At 47.0% G+C, this 19,258-nt stretch overlaps 1 protein-coding gene across 1 annotated transcript; it reads right to left on the reverse strand.

The window, feature by feature from the left end:
• Positions 1-108: 108 nt before the first annotated feature.
• arid1aa (AT rich interactive domain 1Aa (SWI-like)) lies at positions 109-17,431 on the reverse strand. Its single transcript, XM_047599125.1, has 20 exons — positions 16,175-17,431; positions 12,651-12,869; positions 11,952-12,554; positions 11,716-11,811; positions 10,273-10,513; positions 9,433-9,522; positions 9,167-9,337; positions 8,291-8,624; positions 8,034-8,179; positions 7,858-7,943; positions 7,536-7,745; positions 7,216-7,420; positions 6,917-7,070; positions 6,644-6,813; positions 6,269-6,545; positions 5,204-5,326; positions 4,703-4,793; positions 3,638-4,475; positions 3,381-3,511; positions 109-3,283 (listed from the first exon to the last, which is right to left on the reverse strand). The coding sequence occupies exons 1-20, from the start codon at positions 17,087-17,089 to the stop codon at positions 1,406-1,408; spliced, it is 6,978 nt and encodes a 2,325-aa protein (XP_047455081.1). The 5' UTR covers positions 17,090-17,431; the 3' UTR covers positions 109-1,405.
• Positions 17,432-19,258: the final 1,827 nt, after the last annotated feature.

Genomic DNA, 19,258 nt, shown 5'->3' on the forward strand with positions numbered 1-19,258 from the left:
TGTTTCCCAAAAGCAGTGTACATAATATAAATGGGTTCCTTGAACCTTATTTTGCGTAATTCCCCACATTACCCATGACGTCAGATATTCAAAAAAACAAAACCATCAAACAGCTTACGAAGATTTAATGTACATTTATTCTTACCACGTGGAACATATAGTATAAAGATTTCATACTGAATAAATGATATTCATTGAGCCAAAAAAGGGAAAGGGAGGAATTTACATGTTGTCTTAGCTACATAGTCTGAAATACAAATATGCAGAATCCATGACCGGAGAAAATTTGTCAAATGTGTACTTCATCTAGTTTATTTTTGTTGTACCAGGAGAGAACAGGTTCGAGTCGTGTCTGCCATACTACAGAGCTGTGGAGAGACCAGAGGAGTGGGTCTAATCAGCGAGGACTGGAGGTCACGGACCAAGCTCACGTCGGCCTCCGTCCCGCACCAATAACCAGTGTGAGAATAGTGACACAGACAGAGACAGACACAGAGAAAGGAAGTATAATGTACAACATTATATATACACCACAGCAAAGCTGTATTTGAAGTTGAAAACCAGTCCTAAGAGGTGATTTCTTTTCAATAAGGGTATTCATACAATCAAGGGATAAGAGGAGGTAAGGGTGTTGTAGGTTCTTGATACTTTGGGGAAGAAAGCCATTTTCTGTTCAACATCAAACTAAAATGACCTCAAAACTCTAGAGGAGCTGCATCGTCAGCTTCTGTGTGAAACGTGTGTTACAGAATGCTTACACTCAAGAGCAGTACGGTACAGAAAATGTCCTACAATCTACTGCACACTGCACAGGCCTCCCTGGTGAAGGTGTCTATTGACAGCGCTCGGTCTGTCGGGGCTGACTGGTGAGAATCCAACTACAGCAACTAGAACCAGTAGGCCACTTGTCAGTCTGCTTCACCTCTGAACGTCAACCAGTTACAGACTCATCGTGCCCTCGTGGGGAGAGCTAGGGCACACTGTGTCTCCCAAACTCACTGTAAACGAGACAGCAACTTTGGTTACAGTTTTTGTTTTTCAGCTATTTATTTATTTATCCATTTATTTATCTTTATTAAAAAGTACTTTTTCCCCCCAAGTGCAGAACATTCTCCCAACCGTGGCGCTCTGCTCTGTGTCATCCAGTTGGCATTCATGTTGCAAGTAGTGTCACTTTGTCGGTTTCTCTCTGGTTTGTAATCCACCACAACCCTGTGATTACCCTCCTCGAGCGAGGACAGCCAGGGGAGGGCACAGAGAATGGAATCTGAGGGATTTTCATAAATTAAACACAGTCACTTGAACTTTCCTTGCCCTGTTACACACACAAGCCAGGATACCAGGGAGGAGGGGATTTTTTGGGATAAAAACCCCCAAAAAGTGGAGCCACGGCTCCCTACAGCTGTCATGACTGGCCGATCAAAAAGAGTACATCACAGATAACATGAGAAACCAGCGAGTTCATTAGAGGAGACACTGAAAGGTCGAGGAGTCGGGACTCGTGTAGTGTGAACTCTGAGTGGTTCTCCTCCACCTTAGCTAAGGCGTGCAGAGCCCGGGCAGCTCGCCGCATCATGTCCGGGCTTGTGGGCTCGAAGTGCATCCCCTGTAGGTGTAGTAGAGAGCTCTGGCTCTGCTGGAGCTGTGTGGCAGCCAGACTGTCCTCCAGGAAACCCAGCAAGGTGCCCACGCTGCCCTTCTGGACAGCGATCGCTCGGGCCGCCATAGTATCGCCCTGGGCCAGGTTGGCCAATAGAACCACAGCCATCTCCCTGCAGACTGCAACCTTCCTGTCTCCGATTAGTCGCACCAGGTTCCCGTAGAGCTTCTCCAACCGACTGAAGGGCGGAGTGGCCAAGATGAGGTCCACGTTGTTGTCTTGGATGCTTAGTTTGCTTAGCGTCTCAAGGACCAGTCTCTGAGGTGACAAAGCACTGTGGGGGCCCAGGGTCGGGAAGGGGTCCTGCGCCTCCGCTGAAGGGCAGACGGCCCAATGTAGAAGACCGTCCAGCAGAGGCAAGCAGATGCTCTCGGGGTAGATGGAGAGGTCCAGTTGGCCTGAAATGTTTGCCAAAGTGACCAATGTGTTCTCCCTCAGGAGCTCCAAGCAGTCCCACCACCATTCATCCCTTTGGCCAAATCCTTCTTCTGAATCCTCATCCTTCTCGTAGGTGAGCGGTGCCTGTTTGCGCTCAGGGTGCCGGTGGTGGAGGAGGATCAGGCGCCCCAGCAGCAGGAGCAGCCCTGGATGTTTGGACATCTCGTGGTCGTTTCCTGGAACAAAGGAGAGGCTGCGGACGATGTTGGAGATGCAAACGCAGCGTCGGGCTAAAGAATCCTGCCAGTTAGCCAGTGCGATGAGGGGCCCCTCGTCTTTACTGTGGGGCTCATCCTCCAGGATGGTGCCGGACTGCTTGGTTAAAATGCTGCCACAGGAAGGAATGGGCCTATTGTTCTCCTGGTGACATTCAGGACTTTTCTCAACCGCCTTCGTTTCAGAATCAGTTTTCTTCTCACCGTCAGGCGAAGAGCTGGACTCTGAGATGGCTGCTTTATCTGAGAAAGACGTCTCCTTTGACTTTTCTTCCTCCTCTTCTTCATCCTGAGGCTTCCTTTTCTCCTCCTCCATGGGCAAACAATTTTCCTGTATTTCTTCTTCCAGAAGTCGTCTCTTCAGTAAAACTTGGGGCACTAGTATTCGTTCCCGTGGTTCCAAGAAGTCTTTACGTGGTTCAAAGTGTGTCTGAATGTGTTCTGTCGAGTCTCCCCCTCCAGCACTCCAATGGATTAACCCACTGTCAAACTCTTGCAGTTTGCCGTGATTATTAGACTGGGAAGCCATGAATGGGTCTTTCTTTCGTACCACCTTCAGGGGAAACTTGTCGAACTTGCTGGACTGTTTGGGTCTCTCGTGGGCGGGTAAGGCCTGCAACGAACCCGCCTGTTCAGACGACGGAACCTTGGTCTTTCTCTCCTCTTGTTCCGTCTTCTCATCTCGTCCCCGAGAGCATTGCTCTTGATCTTCCTCCTCTTTCACCGGAGCCGGCCCCTCCGCATCTCGTTCCCCCACCTCCTCCTCGTCTTCATCGTCCTCTTCGTCTTGTTCCATATCCTCAACCCGCGCTTCCTCTTCCTCCGCGCTGTCCCAGTCTCGTTTCAAGGCATCAGGATCAAGTAGTGTCCTCTGGCCGGGGTCCCCGACTTCATACTCCCGTAGAATGCCAAAGATTTCAATGAGGCAGCGTCGGAAATACTCAACCACCAACTCTAGTAGGCCAGGCAACTAAACAAAGAACACAAATACGGAGAATATTAGACATGACCATCGCTCTGTCTGCTATCAACCAGCAACAACTGCAAGTCTCAATGCAAAGTCTCACCGTGTTGAGATCGAAGGTGGAAATACTGTTGTCATCATACAGGAGAATGTTGATGGTGTCTAAGGCCCATGTACTTTCAGCCAATAAACCCGACTTTAATGACATCATGACTCTCCAAGCCTCCGGGGTTCCTACAAGTTAAGACAAAAAAAAAAAAAAAAAAAAAAAAAAAAAAAATGAATACAGGCAGACTAAAGGGGATGTAGGCAACACTAGTTCATGTTGTTACGGATGGTTTCAGTGTATGATAGTCGTACCGATATCTTTCACTGTGAGTCTCCGACGCGGTTTCAGGACAGGGTGGGTAGCTTCTGTAGAGCCCGGGGGAAAAGGCATGTCTCGCCTTATTAGAGGCGACTGCACCGGAGGTGGCACTATGTGAGACGCAGGCACTGGAGGGCCAGCCTTTTGCATCTTCATTACTCCGTGCATGTAGGGAGATTTGCTGGGGGATGTCCTGCTCTCCATGGAGCGCGGCATGGAGGCCGGGCTGGACACCTGTGGAATGTGGTTCTGCACACCCTGAGGGGGCTGGTAGTTGGACTGTACTGAACGAGGCATAGGCTGACCGGGCCCGACGGGACCGTAGGGAGGCTGCCGAGGCCCCATCTGACCCCCCCACTGGCCGTCGTGATTCATGCGCTGTTCTGATGACATCATATCCTCTGAGCGGTTCATCCCAGGGTATCCTGGTCCCTGGGGTGGGCCCCCAGGGCCACCCTGTCGGCTGGGGTAGTTCTGATAGTTCATGTCTCGAGGCCCCTGCCACATGCCTCCCTGAGGACCCTCTGGACCTGATTGCATCATCTGCGGGGGCATGTTAGGCTGAGCGTTGGGTCCCGTGGCTCCCTGCAACCGTTCACGACCGAAGGGAAAAGGGAACTGATTGCCGGGGCCGGGAGGGCGGCGGTCAGAGCCAGGATAGGGCCCGCTGCCACTGTACTGATTGTACGGCTCCTGCTGTCCTGAAGAGGGTGCAGAGGCACCTCCTTGCTGTTGCTGTGGTGCTTGTTGCCCACCGGGGAAAGGCCCACTGTACTCCGCCTCATGACGTTTTGATGGAGGGTAACCACCTTCCACGGGACGCTTGTAACTCTACAGAAAGTAAGGTAGAGAGGGACACATTTATTATCCTTCCGCTCTATAGAACTAAAAATCAATAAACGGGCTCGCGATACACTTCCTGCACAAAAAAGACATGACACCAGCTTCATCACAGAGAAAAAAAAAATTTACACCAATATCGAAAGCACAACCTTAACATTATGTAATCGGAGCGCACCAGAATATATGGTGACAGCGTAGTGCAGGTGATCATTTACCTGCTGTGGGTACATTCCAGGCTGCTGGTTTGGGTAAGAGCCAGTAGGGGGCGTTCCCTGTCCAGGATACTGATTACCATAGGAATCATGCCTGCACACATTACACACCATGACAATATTATGCACCTCTCATTTGTTTTATGACAAACCCCAGTGTCACACATGCACAGTCTGGCACACGCAGTCAACGTCACAGTAAAAAGGGATGAATTTACAGCCAAAAAGTTTCTTTCTTTCACATCTCGGTTCCATTATATTCATTTTCCATCGCACGTCTCACTTTTTTGTTAACTGTACTGGTTACAAACTGGTGAGTAACAATTAATTTGAATCAATAACACTTTGAGTGTGATACACTTTGATAGAAGATATGATGTGATCAATGACAAATATCTAAATAATGTCGAATTAAATGACATCATATCGACTTTAAGACTCACTAAAGCATCACACTTGATTTAAATTAAATATGAAGCTTCCCAAAATGTTGTGTAAACTGACCGTGGCTGCTGTGGGAAGCGATTTGGCGAATACATCCCTGCGTCGGCGTTGGCAGGCATCATAGGGTTTGGCTGGGGAGCACCGGATCCCATGTTGCCCTCTGGGCCCATTCCTTGCTCCGATCTGGGGGAAAACGGGACAATGCACATGGTTCTTTGTTTTCTGTTCTTTCGAGTTTTTCTCCACACATATCATAAATCAAAGACGTAATGGGAAAACAAATGTTCCGATCACAGCGTCAAACACTATCTGGCTCCTAAGCCTGCAACGACCAACAGTCACAGCTGTTTGGATGACCTACATTAAACATGCGACTTGATGGTAAAATACTTATAGAGGTGAATTATTAGTGCCAGAAAAACATGAAACATTAATTAGTTCAAGTCTAAAGTGTCAGCACTTGTACAGAAACTTGGAAACAGGAACAACTCAAAACCTCTTAGTAATTAATTTTTCTCTGGTTTATACAAGAAAAACGACTGTTAGAAACAAACAGCTTCAAGCCTGTCTGAACTAAATTAAAGCACAATCCCTCAAATATTTGGTCTCGAATGGAGGTTGCTAGACACCGATTCTCTAAACTATTATTTCTGTTTTATTTATTTTTCAGAACAGAACAATCTTTCTTCCGTCTGTCTGAAAACAAATCTCAGCATCAGTCAGCAAAAATACTAATTAAAACAATGAATTAGAATAAAACAAAAATACATTTCATGAAGGGAGAATACTCAGTGTTGTTTATGAAATAAAGTGGAACATTTACAAGGCAGGTAGTTTTAGTAACATGAATTTTTCTTTCAGAAAATAAATCGCATTTTCTGCAGATGTGTTTGAATTGTGTTCTTGTGTCCAAAACAAATCACTGCTACAAGCTGTCAGTACATCACTACCTCCAATCCAAGCTCAGTAAAATGTGTAAGAAGCAGAACATAAAAGCCACATGAAAGTCAGTTAAATGTGTGCAATTTAAACATAGCAAACTATTTACTGGCACTGAGGTCTGAGGCCTCGACTGATGAAAAAATTAAATGAGCAGCGTTCAATTAACTTGAAAATCATTCTTACCTCCTGTCGTAGCCTGGTCCATACGGATACTGCTGCCGGGGCCCCATTGGCATGGAGCCCATGGCCCCAGGCGGTCCTCTGTTGAATGGAGGCTGTTGTGGTTGTTGCTGCTGCTGCTGCTGCTGCTGCTGCGGTTGTTGTTGTTGTTGTTGTGGTGGCTGCTGCTGCGGCGGCTGCGGCGGCTGCTGCTGCTGCTGCTGCTGCTGCTGTGGCGGCTGCGGCTGGTCACCTACCCCGCTGGTAGGGCCCTGGCTAGCAGGTAGGAACTGCTCCCCGACTGGAAACGTGTTCAGGATTAAACCACAATTAGAACGGATTCACTGAAACCGGTTTCATGTTAAACAATATGCGCCAATCAGGACCCCGTATGCTCACCTTTGCGCATGTTACCGAAGGGGTCTTTGTTGGGTTCGTAGGGGCCCATGCGACCTTGCATGTCTGGTGTGTTCATGCCAGGCTGAAAGGTGGAGTTGGGCGTCATGTTCTTCCTGGGGAAAGCAGGGTCGCTTCCTTCAGAGAAGGGGTCCTGCAGGCTAACGCTGCTCCTGGGGGGGAAAAAAAGATAAAGATGAGGAGAGGACATAAGTTTCACTAATCATAATGTCTTCAGAAGCTAAGAAGCATCTGTAAAATCTAAAAATGAGTCACCTGGAGCCGGGTGGCATGGGGGGCATTTGAGTATGAGGGGTAGAGGCCGGCGTGGGAGGTTTAAGGTCTCCCCCCTCAGCCATGGAGCTGCTGGTGGACTGGGGTGTCTGAGGACCCTGCAGAGAGCCTGACCCAGCTGTGGAGCAGAGGGACGCTGCAGTTTGAAAAAAAAAAAAAAAGAGAAGCAGACGGACATGGGAGATGATTTAATGACACTGGAACACAGCATGGTCTGTATTTTCCTTCATGTTAACGGCGCGTGTACGTGGGTCTAAGGAGCCGAGAGGTGCAGCTCTAACCTGGAGAGGGCGGCTGGACCTTAGCAGGCTGGTTCTTTTTGTTGTCTGTAAAAATCTCAGGAGGAGGGTCTTCACCGCGCTCAACTTTGCACTCAAAGGCGTACAGACACTGGATGTACTGTTTCTTCAAAGAACTGGCAGCGCTGCTGGATGTGCCCACATTCAGGGAAGTGGCCAGATCACGCCACTTCTTATTCTTATTTACCTGAGACACACACAAACACACAAGACATCATCAGAAACAAAGTGCGATTAAGGGTAAGAAATACATGAGTTTTAGGATTTATTGATTTTTATTTTTTTTTAAATTAATTACTAACCTGCGTCATGCCTCCGATCTCTTTGACTGATATGTACAGCCTAAAGAGGTCGAGGGGTTTGCGTCCCACAGCCGGCAGGTTGGTCATGCCCATTGCTTTCTCTTCAATGAAGGCCAAATAATGGTCCACCCACATTTTCCGGTCTGGCTCTGGTCCCAACTCATACAGGCGTGTTATCTTTTCGTTGGTTGTGGTGGAAGAGTTGGACTTCTAGAGAAAAATAAGAAACCACCTTTTCTTTTAAATTCTGTAAAATGTCGGAAGCAAAAAAACATGTTCAAGCTTTCTAAAATACTGCTGCTACACGTAGGAGACCGCTGACCTTAGATTTGGGCTCTGGCTTAGGCGTTGGAGGCCCATCTACTTTGTTATTCATCTTGTTGTTCATCTCTGGACTAGAGGCCATGCCTGGAGACAATAACAGGGATTGAGATTAGCTGTGAAGTATCGAAATTTAAAGAGAACAAAACCAGGTGCAGTCATCTCTGTATAAGTTACCACTTGTGTTATTGGCCATGTTTGGCCCCATTGGATAAGGGGATCCTCCCGGAGTGTTCATCATTCCAGGCATGTTGTTCATTGGCGGGCCATACGGGGGACCGGAGCCCATCATTCCTGGAGACATGTTGGGGTAACCAGGCATCCTGGACGGAGGACAAAATGGTGACAAAGTATTACATGCTGCTGTTTCATACTCATGCACAAAACAGAAGTCAATCATCACAAGGCTTCATGCGTATTCGTCATGAACCAACCTGTTGTGCATGGAGTTAGTGGCAGGGTGTTGCATGGCGGTGGGGTCCTGGGGCTTTCTGTTCATTCCTGGAGGAGGGCACATTCCTGAGCCTACCTGAGGTGGCATGTTGCCCATGTTAGGAGGCATGTTTGGACCAATGTTGGGGCCCATATTGGGACCCATGTTCGGGCCGTAGGGACGCGCCCCCATTTGATTGGGAGGCATCCGTCCCGGAGGAATGCCTGCGTACGGCGGCCCTCCACCCTGCCCGGCCATGGGGTTCATTGAGCCCATGCCTGGCCCGGGGTAGTTGGAATTGGGCATGTTGCCATAGCCAGGTTGCCGGGGATAACCTATAAGCACAGCAAAAGCTAAATCAATTTTTGTGAAAATAAAAATAAAAAAACGTTAAATCAATGTTTTAGCTTAAAAGAAAATCACTTTAGTCTAAAAAAGTTCATTTGTGATCACAACTGAAAGTGTTATGTTCAAGCCACGGCTGAGTCTCTTCCTAAAGGGTTGTGTGAGACCGACTTTTCTTCCTTTCAGTGTGCTAGCAGAGAGAGCAACAAGCCTTTGTCACAGTTTCAGCTCTACTGACAGGAGGCTCTGCTACATCAGCTGACTCTCTGCTTCACTGCTATAAATAGCCGGGACAGAGTCAGAGGGAGGGACCAACGATTGCATGGTATTCCTATGAGCCGGCAAGACAGAGTCCATAGGTTTGTCTGGTGGGGTATATCCATGAGGAAAACTTAACAAACAGATCATAAATTTAAAAATCTAAATAATTTAAGAGCTAAAAATTCTATTTCTAGAGGCTTTTAACAGTATCTCAAAAAAAAGGAGCTTTTTCTTAAAAACAGACAGACGGAGACAGTTCAAAATAACAAACCTTGGGGACCATATTGCGCTCCCTGTTGTCCGTAGCCGGCCATGGAGTTGTTCTGCTGATACGGGGCCATCCCAGGATGCATCTGTCCTCCAGAGGACTGGCGCGGCGACAGTGCAGAGGCTGACTGGGGGGAGCCGTAAGTGGGCATCTGGGGGTTTCTCTGCATAAACCCTGAAGGAAGACGACAGAATCAGACAGTGCTCAGACTCAGACACTGTACACATGTTAACCTCTAACGTACAGCGTGTGTTTAGACAGCAACATACCTCTGTCCTGGGCCATAGGAGACTGGCTCATTGCAGGGTGCAAGCTCCCGTCTGACTGCACGCTTGATGGCCTGGGAGGCATTTGGGTCCCTTAACAACAATGATGAAGTTGAATTAGAGAGAGCTCAAGAAAAGCACAACGAGAGGCTCCTGTAGTTATTCAGATATGAGGACATGGGCTGATTTAGGTTCTTAAAGATGCCAAAATACTCAGGCCTGACAATCTCCTTGCGTCAAATGTGCATTATTTTGCACAAAGAACAACAAACATCCACAACCCTTTAAGTTGGGAGGAGTAATTAATACTCCAATTAAGGTAAGTGATCAAAAATACTATTTTCCTTTCCGGGAAATTAAGAATACGGTCAATGAGTAACACTTGTTTGAGTCTTGAGATCAGCTGCACCTACAGTTTTAACCCTTCACTGTGAAAAATCATCCTTAGAAGTGTATGATTGTAGTGCTAGTAGCTGGCAACCAAACAAAACTTTAATGTTATAAAGTTAATGTGTAATTACAGCCTCCAGTTACTAAAATTTTCTATAGAAAGAATGATACAGAAGATACAGTTTTGGAAAAAGAAAGAAAAAACTCTAACAAAGTGCATCTTTCTTTACCTTTAAACCTGCTTAGGAAACATTTAAATAAGGAAAATCTGGGTTTAATGTTTTGATGATACCAGCTCTATACATATAGTTTAGTTCCTGTTCGTGCAAAAAAGTTTAAAGCAACACTTTACTTTCATGCATTTCATCGCAAAGTGTGCAATCCTCCCTCCATCGCGCAAGCTTTAGTCAGTTACAGTCATACGGCTCCTATCAGTGTGAGGGATCAGCCCACCTGGCATGTTGGCGGGTGACAGCGGTCCTGTGCGGGGCGTGCCAGCGCTGGCAGGGGAGCCAGCTGGGGAAGGTGAAGGCCCTCGGATGCCTGGCAGGTGGGGGGACGTGTGAGGAGAGAAGGGCGACTGAGCAGGGTTGCTCTGCTCGCCCTGGCTGCTCGACACGCCTGACGTGCTCACGCCGGGACTCAGAGCACCCTCCGCGCCCGTGGGCAGGTCATCGATGGACCCTGACAGGTCCTGAAAACAAGTACAGGACAAAGAAGAGGGACAGTCAAGAAACAGCCTCTCTGTTGGTAAGACATGAGCGGCAGAGATGTAAATATCACACACGTAAGCGCGCGCACACACACGCGCACACACACACACACCCGGAGGCCTTTGTCCTTATTTATCTTTTTCAAAGAAAAAGTGAGTGTGCATTAGTGCCGAGGGTTGTCATGGTTACCACGGGTTTGTAGGATGCAAGCCGAGTCAGGAAGTAGTGCCGGGGCTGCGCGATTTCAATGACAATATGTACGAGTCTGTATCACATCAGGTCATTCAGACCGGTGACGTCATCCTGCATCATCAAGGCTCGCATGGGAAAATTTAATTACGGACACCAGTTCAGTGTGCACTGCAACTACTGTGTGTGCGCGTCCACTTGACAGCTCACAAATGAATAACTGCTCTTTATGATCATCAGTAGCTTATTATGACAGGATGCAAATTGATCACACAGCAAATACAGAGACAGGAAAAAAATAATTAACTAAATAAATTGGGGTTGTTGCATGTTTAAATAAACTAGCCGAGTACCCAGAGGACTCAAGCTCAACAGACTTAGGATTGATACTTGGACTGATCATAAATTCATGACAGTCGTGTGTGAACACGTTACCATGTTTACATTATCATCGCTATTGTTGATTACTTACTGAACAGTTTAGGATCTAGGATTTAGGTTGATTAACTTATGCAAAGATAAACACAAAGCACTGTGTATATGCTTTTTCCTTGAGACTACAAATGAACGAAACATACGATTAGAAATCAACTCGCATGTTTTTTTTTTGTTAATTTGGTGGTTTCACCGGCATCCGAGTTCAATCGTCAGATTACTCATCAGCTCACACATGCAACGTCATTTACAAAGGACCTTCACCACAAGCTTCAGCCACTCAGGGAGGGGGACTGAGGGACCGAAAGCAGCCGCAAAAATACGAGCAAACAGGAAATGAGAAGCTTGTGAAACATTAACATCTGACGCCTAATTTGAAACCTGTAATGAGCCTCAAAGTAGTAAAATAAAAAAAATAAAATAAATAAAAAAAGATAAAAACAGAAACTGTGCATTACATAGGCTTGAGAAGCACAAACACGTGTGAGGACAAAAAAAAAAAAAAAAGAAAAAAAAAGGCTTTTTACGTTCCAGCGGTAATTTAACAAGCTTCACTAACCGGAAGGCTGGAAGGGCGGCCTTGACCGTCCTCTGGGCCAGATTTAGGCTGGCTGGATGGAGGGGCATTGGACTGAAATGAGTCCTGGGAAACCTCCTGATTAAAAAAAAAAAAAAAAAAAAAAAAAATCAATAAAAAAAAGAACAAAGGCTTAAGTATATTGCCTGAGACTTGGAAAGATGAATAGAAAAACGATAATGGGGACGATGAGGACGGGGCAGAGCGGAGGGTCGTACCTGCTGTTGAGGAGGAGGAGGAAAGCGCTGATAAGGTGACTGTTGTGCTTGTTGCTGCTGAGGGTTCGGGGGGTAAACCGCCGGCTGCCCCTGTGAGTGTTGGCTGTGTCCGGGCGGCTGCTGCGGGTGGGACTGCGACTGCTGTTGCTGCGAGGGGGGCTGCTGGGGCCCCTGCGTGGACCCCGGGTAGCTGGACGGGCCCTGTGATCCAGGGGTGGATTGAGAACTTGGCTGCTGCGGGGCCTGACTGGGAGGACCCTGCTGCTGAGCGTAGGGAGACTGGCCAGACGGCGGGGCCGAGGCTTGAGAATACGGTGGCTGGGACTGTTGGGGCCCCTGGGGCGGGCCTGGCAGTGGCCCCTGGGACTGTGGGGGCATGTGGGGCTGCTGATAGGGTGGTCCTCCCTGGGTGTGAGGAGCAGAATTTGGCGGAAGGTGGGGTTGCCCCGGGTACGGTGTCTGTCCACCGGGTTGCCCGGGCGGGGGCTGAGCGTAGGGGGGTTGCTGCTGACTTGGGTGAGGACCTTGGCCCGGCTGGCCGTAATATGGCGCCTGGCCCTGAGAGCCATAACCTCCTGGTCCCTGCTGTCCATAAGATCCCATCTAAACGGAACACAAAAACACATTATGATTTTAAAACCACAGTAGTAAACCTTAATTAAGAAGAAGAAAAACAAAAGAGAATTCTGCGTATAATACCTGTGAACCGTACGGCATGCCGCCCATGCCTGCAGGAGTACGTCCTTGCATTCCCACTGGGTATCTCTGGGGACCCGGTGGACCGTAACCCTGGCCAGGGTAACCAGGGCCCTGTTGTGGACCTGTAGGAGGCCCCTGCTGTGACTGCTGAACGTATGGACCGCCCGTCGCATATGGCTGACCCCTCATTTTTGCCATTGGGTCGATGGGACCAGGTGGCTGGACGTGACAAGAACGTAAGAAAATACACTCAGTCAGCAGGTACACAACTTTGAACAAACAAAACGAACCAAAAGTATCCCTCCTCGGACTTCTATCAAAGCATATTCTTCAAAGGCTGCGAAGTACTCGGCTGTGGTTGGTAACATTTTCATACCTTAAAGTGTAAAAAACTAAACTTCAATGAATGAGGAAATTCAGTTTTTCCACCTTATTTCCCACGGTCATTACCCTGATTTTTTTTTCACCTCCTCTTGCCATAGTTTCGGAAGTCAACAGAGCTATATATATCTACTTTCGAATGGAGGGCAGTCTGCCCAATCTTAAACATATCCCAGCTGTGCTCCTGTTTTGAGTCTGGTCCAAGTAGTTTTTTTCTTTCCCCCTGAGAAGGCAGTTTGGCTCTGGATGAATGACACCAGAAATGAAGGAAGTACTTTCACAACAGCTGGAGAGAGTGAAAAATATACCAGAGCGTACTAATTCTACATCCCAGCAGGTACTATAAACACTTATCAAATAAAAGAAAAGGAAGGAGGTGTTAGGTTTAAATCATTATCTTCAAATTACTGTTACACGCAGCATTACGGTTTTATATTTAGAAACCCATCATTCCCTCACCTCCAACAAAAAAACACATTAACGCTGCAAGATCAGGTACGTCACAATGAAAAAGGACATCTGCTCACGAATTAAAATCAGTCCCCAACAGGTTAACCGAATCACCACGTGTGCACTTTGCCGAGAAGAGCATCCCCGACTCTGCAACAGGTCTTTTACAAATCCTATGCAAAATGCCTTACGTGACATTTTGCAGATCCGGGATAATGAGGCACAATAAATAAGAGCAGCACATGGCTAATCTGCATAAGACAGAGAGGAAACTCCCTTGGTTGGAGAGGGACGGTGGACTGTCTCCTGATTGGCTTGGAGGGAGGAATGGGGGGAATTCGTCGCTGTCAAACTTGTGTGGCAGGCCGGGCACCGCTTCAAAATGCACACACTAAAATGTGCCTTCGGCTCTTCAACAAGTCACGATAGGACAGAAAAAAAATTAGAATAAAACAGCCTATGAATTATCAGCGGGACGTCAAGGATAACAAATAAGTGTGCATGTAAATAAAGCTGGAAAAAAAAAAAACAAGAATGGCATGGCAGATGTTGTTGTTGTTGAGCCTTTAATGGCTGTAGTAATGCCATTGTGTAGCCTCATATACAGTGAGTACACACTATGTGTTAAGACTGGTTTTAGGAGAAATATTAAAACCATGACGCACCGTTTGCGGGTCCATTTGGTGCACGAGTGAACTAATGGCAACGGTCCGTTTTCAGCATTTGTTTAAAATAACCAAGTGAGCGGTTCATTCAACTCTGTAGTAGTTCGTAGTACGAACGACACATGTTTCTACTATTTTGATATGTTTCCTAAATTTATAAAGACTGTTGAAATTTAACTGCACCAGTTCATTAGGTACACTTGTGAATACGACTGATGGGAGCACATGCTGGGCTTTTCCTCAGTAACGTGCGGCCTTTATAGACGACAGAGGTAAATTCCAATAAATGGCTTCCAGTTTTCTTAAAATGCAAAGGGAGTCTGTTTATGGTTTTATGTAAATTAAAAAATGTGTGATTTTTTTTTTTTTAACTGGTGAAACTTTCAATGTTAGGTATCGTTCATAATCATTCTGAAAGAGTGACGTGACTACACTGAATACCAGTCAGTTCATTAGTGAATACAAATGTATTCCAATACAACAATCTAGTAAATCTTAGTTTCATGACGGTTTTGGTATTCAGGATGTATTTAAAATAACTGAGAGAGCTATTGATTCAAATGTGTTTTCATATTGGAGGCTGTGGTTTGCAGTGCTGTTTAAACCCCGTCAGTCTTCTGGGCTAAATGACAGAAACACTTAAGTGTTGTATCAATGCAGCCTAACTACACAATCCAAAAATGATAATACAGTTTAATTACTGCCTTTCCCTGTCAACATAAACTAAAAACTATAACACACACGAAGCTAATATTTAATACTGGACTGTTATATTAGATATAATTTGTGTACCTAATGAACTGGCAAGTGAGTTCACACTGCTGCGGACTAGACCCAACACATAATATAAGCCAGCGCTACATTTTTTGTGGAAATATAAACTGCCTTAAAAACAGATTGCTAATAAGTCCCTTTAAGTTAAATTATTAAATAGTAAATAATTAAACAAAAATAAATAAAAACCAGTCACTATCCATGTCCCAGTACTTCCAACAGAGGATGTTTAAGGGAGTGTAAAAAAAAAAAAAAGTGGAGCAGCACAGGAGGAGTGGAGCAGTAAAAACCTCTGGTGACCCTGCAATGAGCTAATGCTGTGTGCTCTTATCAGCAACTGTTGCCTTGCATCACATGTAATTATAAATGGCCATGAGCAGCGCATGGGGAGCCAATCAGATTTCAGCTCGCATGTCAACCCAAGACCAACTATCTCCTGGCTTTGACAGTAGGATTTTACCTCCACAATTCAAATCCCAGTGCAAACTGCAATCTGCAGGCTGCACTCAGTCACTCATGAGGCAGAGCTCACTGTTTACAGGCAGCACGCAACTCCAAAAGACCCGCAGCTTTTCAGCACACGGCGGGGACTCGCTTATTAAAACACATCGTGCCAAAACTAAGAAATTTTTACACCACTTGCTCGCATCTTTCTCGGACATTTAAAGCGATTTAAACGGGGGCCCATTTAAACTAACCGTGAGAGGCTCCGCGGACACATTCCTTCCGTCACGGCCACAAAATTACAGCTAATCGAGCGAGGAAAAACAACACAAACATGCGACTATAATCAACCACCACACGCTTAATATGTTAGAAAAGGCTCCCACCTCGGCGTAGCCACGGTGCATTTAAGCATTTGCGGCTGAATAAAGTGAGAATTTAGCGGCTAAAAAGCGAGTTCGCAAGAGCTATCGAGGGGAAAAAACGAGCCGTGGCTCTTCGGTGGGTATTTCTTCAAAGTCTCGGGGCCTTCTTGGCTCCCTGAACGTCCTTACAACGTTTCAACCACGTATATCGTCTTCGGGCGGCACTCCTCTATCACCACATAGCTTTATACATGTAGCAAAACGCGTTTCTTGATTAATGGTGTGGTAAAAAGGGAAAAAAATACACACGAGAGGCAGCCATTTTAGAGTCTTTGCGAACTAGTGTCAGACAATGGCTGGCCTGCTACGTTGAGGACTAGCAAGGAGGAGGGAAGGAGACATGCTAAAAAGCCAGCGGCTTGTTCCTGTAATAGTTTGTTTTTACCTGGTTTCTAACTAGCGGCTGCCCGGCACTTCCCGGGCTCATGGGCGACGGGTGATGGCTCCTTTGTTGCCAACCCGGGTTGCTCCCTCCGTACTGACCGCCGCTACTGCCCATGTCTGCTGGTCCCTTACTAGCTCCCTCTTGGCTGCTGTAGTCGCTAGACGGGTAGTTTGGATATCCCCGCGTAGAGCTGGGGGAGGTCAGGAGCTTGTTGAGAGTCGGCGTGGACGTGGGCTGAGGGTTTCCAATGTTATATCTCTGGTTACTGTAAGATCCAGCCATTGCCGTGGGTCCTCCCGCTGGAGGCTGCTGCTTAGCTGGCTGCCCCCCAGCTGTCGGCGCCTGGGCACTGCGAGGCGAGTTCATGGCGTACGCTTGGCCCGGATAAGGAGTCCTGTTCGGGAATGGGTTGTAATTATTAAACTGGTGGTTTGAAAAGCCATGGTCGTGCGAATTGGGTTGATACGGGTCCATCATGTTGCTCGACTGCACGACCGGACCCGCAGCAGCTGCCATGCCAGGGCTTTGTTGTCCGCCATGTTGATGAATAGGGGCCCGACCGTAGTGACTGTATCCGTACGAAGGTGGAGGGAAAGCGGGGCCGTGGTGATGCACCAAACCGGGGTGGTTATTTCCCTCCGGTCCGATAGAGTCATTCTGGGAATTATTGTTGGCCCTGGGCGGGTTCCCATTCCCGTTCTTCATCTCAGGTTCCCCTCCTCCCCCTGCATTTCCACCGTCGGCCCCGTCCTGCAGATCCCCCCGGCCCGGCGATCCGCTGTCCAAGCCCGGCTGCTTTTTGTCTGACTGCTTCTCCCCCTGGACCGAGTCTTCCTTGGGGTCTCGATCCGGCTTTTTGAGTTCGGAAGGCGGGCTAGTGTTCAGAGTGGCGGCGCTGGCGACCTGAGCGGCCATGATATACCCCCCCACCTCTCTCTCCCTCTCTCGGCGAGTCAGTCACAATCAAAAGCTAGCATTGAATATAAATAATTGTTTAGAACCATCTATCCTTGTGCCGATTCATTCCCACCCCTTACACCGGACCGAATCCGGCTTCCATCCCCCCGGTTCCGGTTCCGCAAATGGCTTAGAGAGATGATGGAGGCTCCATACAATGCGTAAAAAAGCGACAGAAATTGTTGTGGGAGTTGTGTTACTGAGCCCGGGTAGAGGCAGGGAGCGAACCCAACCAACACGAGGCTCCGCTAGATACAGCCATTTTACTCAGCCGCACGGATGGCTGCAAGACACGGGCCGGATCCACATCCATTCCGGACTGGACTTTTTTTTTTTTTTTTTTTTAATCTTTTAAAAACCTCACGTTGTCTTTTCCCCCTATAGGTGGAATATTTTCTGCACAAGAGTCTTAACGTGTGCTCAACTCATAAACAATGCGCGCCAAATCCACCGACACGTAAACACACATGTATATATATGTATATACAAAATGTGTGAATTTCAAGAGTGATGCAAAATTAAACTAATAAATTCATAATCTTTTTTAAAAAAATAATAATTGTGTTTTTGCATAGATATGCAGGTAAAAGCAAAGCTATAACCTCGCACTGGAAGATGCGCACTATACAAGGAGTGGTGGAAACTATTTGCAGGAATTTATCCTCGAGTGTCAAACACATAGTTATTATTATTATTTTTTTTTAATATGCAATAAAATCCTATGGTATTCGGCAGGTGTTTTAAGGGCTATAACTCTAGTATTTATGTGTGGTGTTTAGGTAAGAAAGGCAACACACACACACACGCACATACACACAGGTTTTTCCAGAGCAGAAGGAGGAAGCCTTGCAGCAAACGAGACTACCAATGCACATTCCCTCTTATTCCCTCCCCTGCCTGCTCTGCTCTGCTCCGCTCTCTTCTACCACCCCCTCTCCTCTCTGTCTGTCTCTCACTCCAGCAGAAACACTCTCTGCTGAGTGTGGGGGGATGGGCGCACAGGCTCCAGCTCTCTCCCTCTCACCCTACCAACATTGAACTACACCGTGCAGGGGGGGAGAAAAAAAACCCTTATCTACCAGAAAGAGGATGCAGGGATAGTTTCAAAGTCTCCCAGTAATTACAAACACATGAATTTATTTATTTTGCTCCACAAATCAAAGAAAGCACACATTTTTTTTAGGAGTGCACAAAACGCACAAGGGTGTGTGTGTGTGTGTGTGTGTGTGTGTGCAAAGCTTTGAGCAAGGGTGGTAATGAAAAATGTGTGTGTGTGTGCGTGAGGCGAAGGGAGTTGTTGGAAATAATTAAATGCAAACATATTATAAGTGTTATGATGCGTTTAATTGTTCAGTTGAGCGTTGATTAAAATTCAGATCCGTGTTGTAAGTGGGACGAGACTGCCTTTCGGTTTCTTTTCTCACTCTCAGCACACGCACACGCGCGCGCACACACACACACACGTACACAAACTGCCTCTTGCTCTGTCTTTCACACACAAACACACGCATCTACCTCTAGGGGGCTTATGGAGGGTGGGAGAGGGGGGTGGGGGGGCAGGAAGTACCAATGAGAAGGCATACTTGATCACATGTACAAACATCGAAACACAATTTAACATTCAGCCTGACACACCCCCCTAATGCACACGGAGCTTTGCAGGCAAGAAGCTGTCCACATATAATTTCACAGCCACATCATACCGCGCAGGGTTAATGTGATTTCCCACATCAGTGCGAGCTTGCAAAGTGGATCACGCTTTATTTTAGCCCGACTACGGCCCCGGCACGAGAAGTTCAAGCACGCGCACGAAGCCTCATATTAAATATGCTCGAAAAAAGAGCGTGTCTGTCTAGACTCTGCTTTAATGGGAGAGGCGCAGTTTAAAATGCGGATGTGAGTTTTTTTTTTTTTTTTTTTTTTTTTCAACCTGGCTTGCGCAGTAAGGAAAAGGGGGCACAATATGGCAATATGAGGAAAGTCTAAGTGAAGAGGAGAGAGCTGGGGTTTAGCTGAATTTAGAAAAGACAGAGGATCTTCCATCCCAGAGACCAGACACAGGGCCAGTTGTGCAGAAACACAGATTTAATGTGGCTTCCTCTCCCCGCCTGACTTAATTTTTCTGCT

Source organism: Mugil cephalus, chromosome 11 (genome assembly GCF_022458985.1).
Source record: "Mugil cephalus isolate CIBA_MC_2020 chromosome 11, CIBA_Mcephalus_1.1, whole genome shotgun sequence".
In the NCBI taxonomy this organism is placed as follows: Eukaryota; Metazoa; Chordata; class Actinopteri; order Mugiliformes; family Mugilidae; genus Mugil; species Mugil cephalus.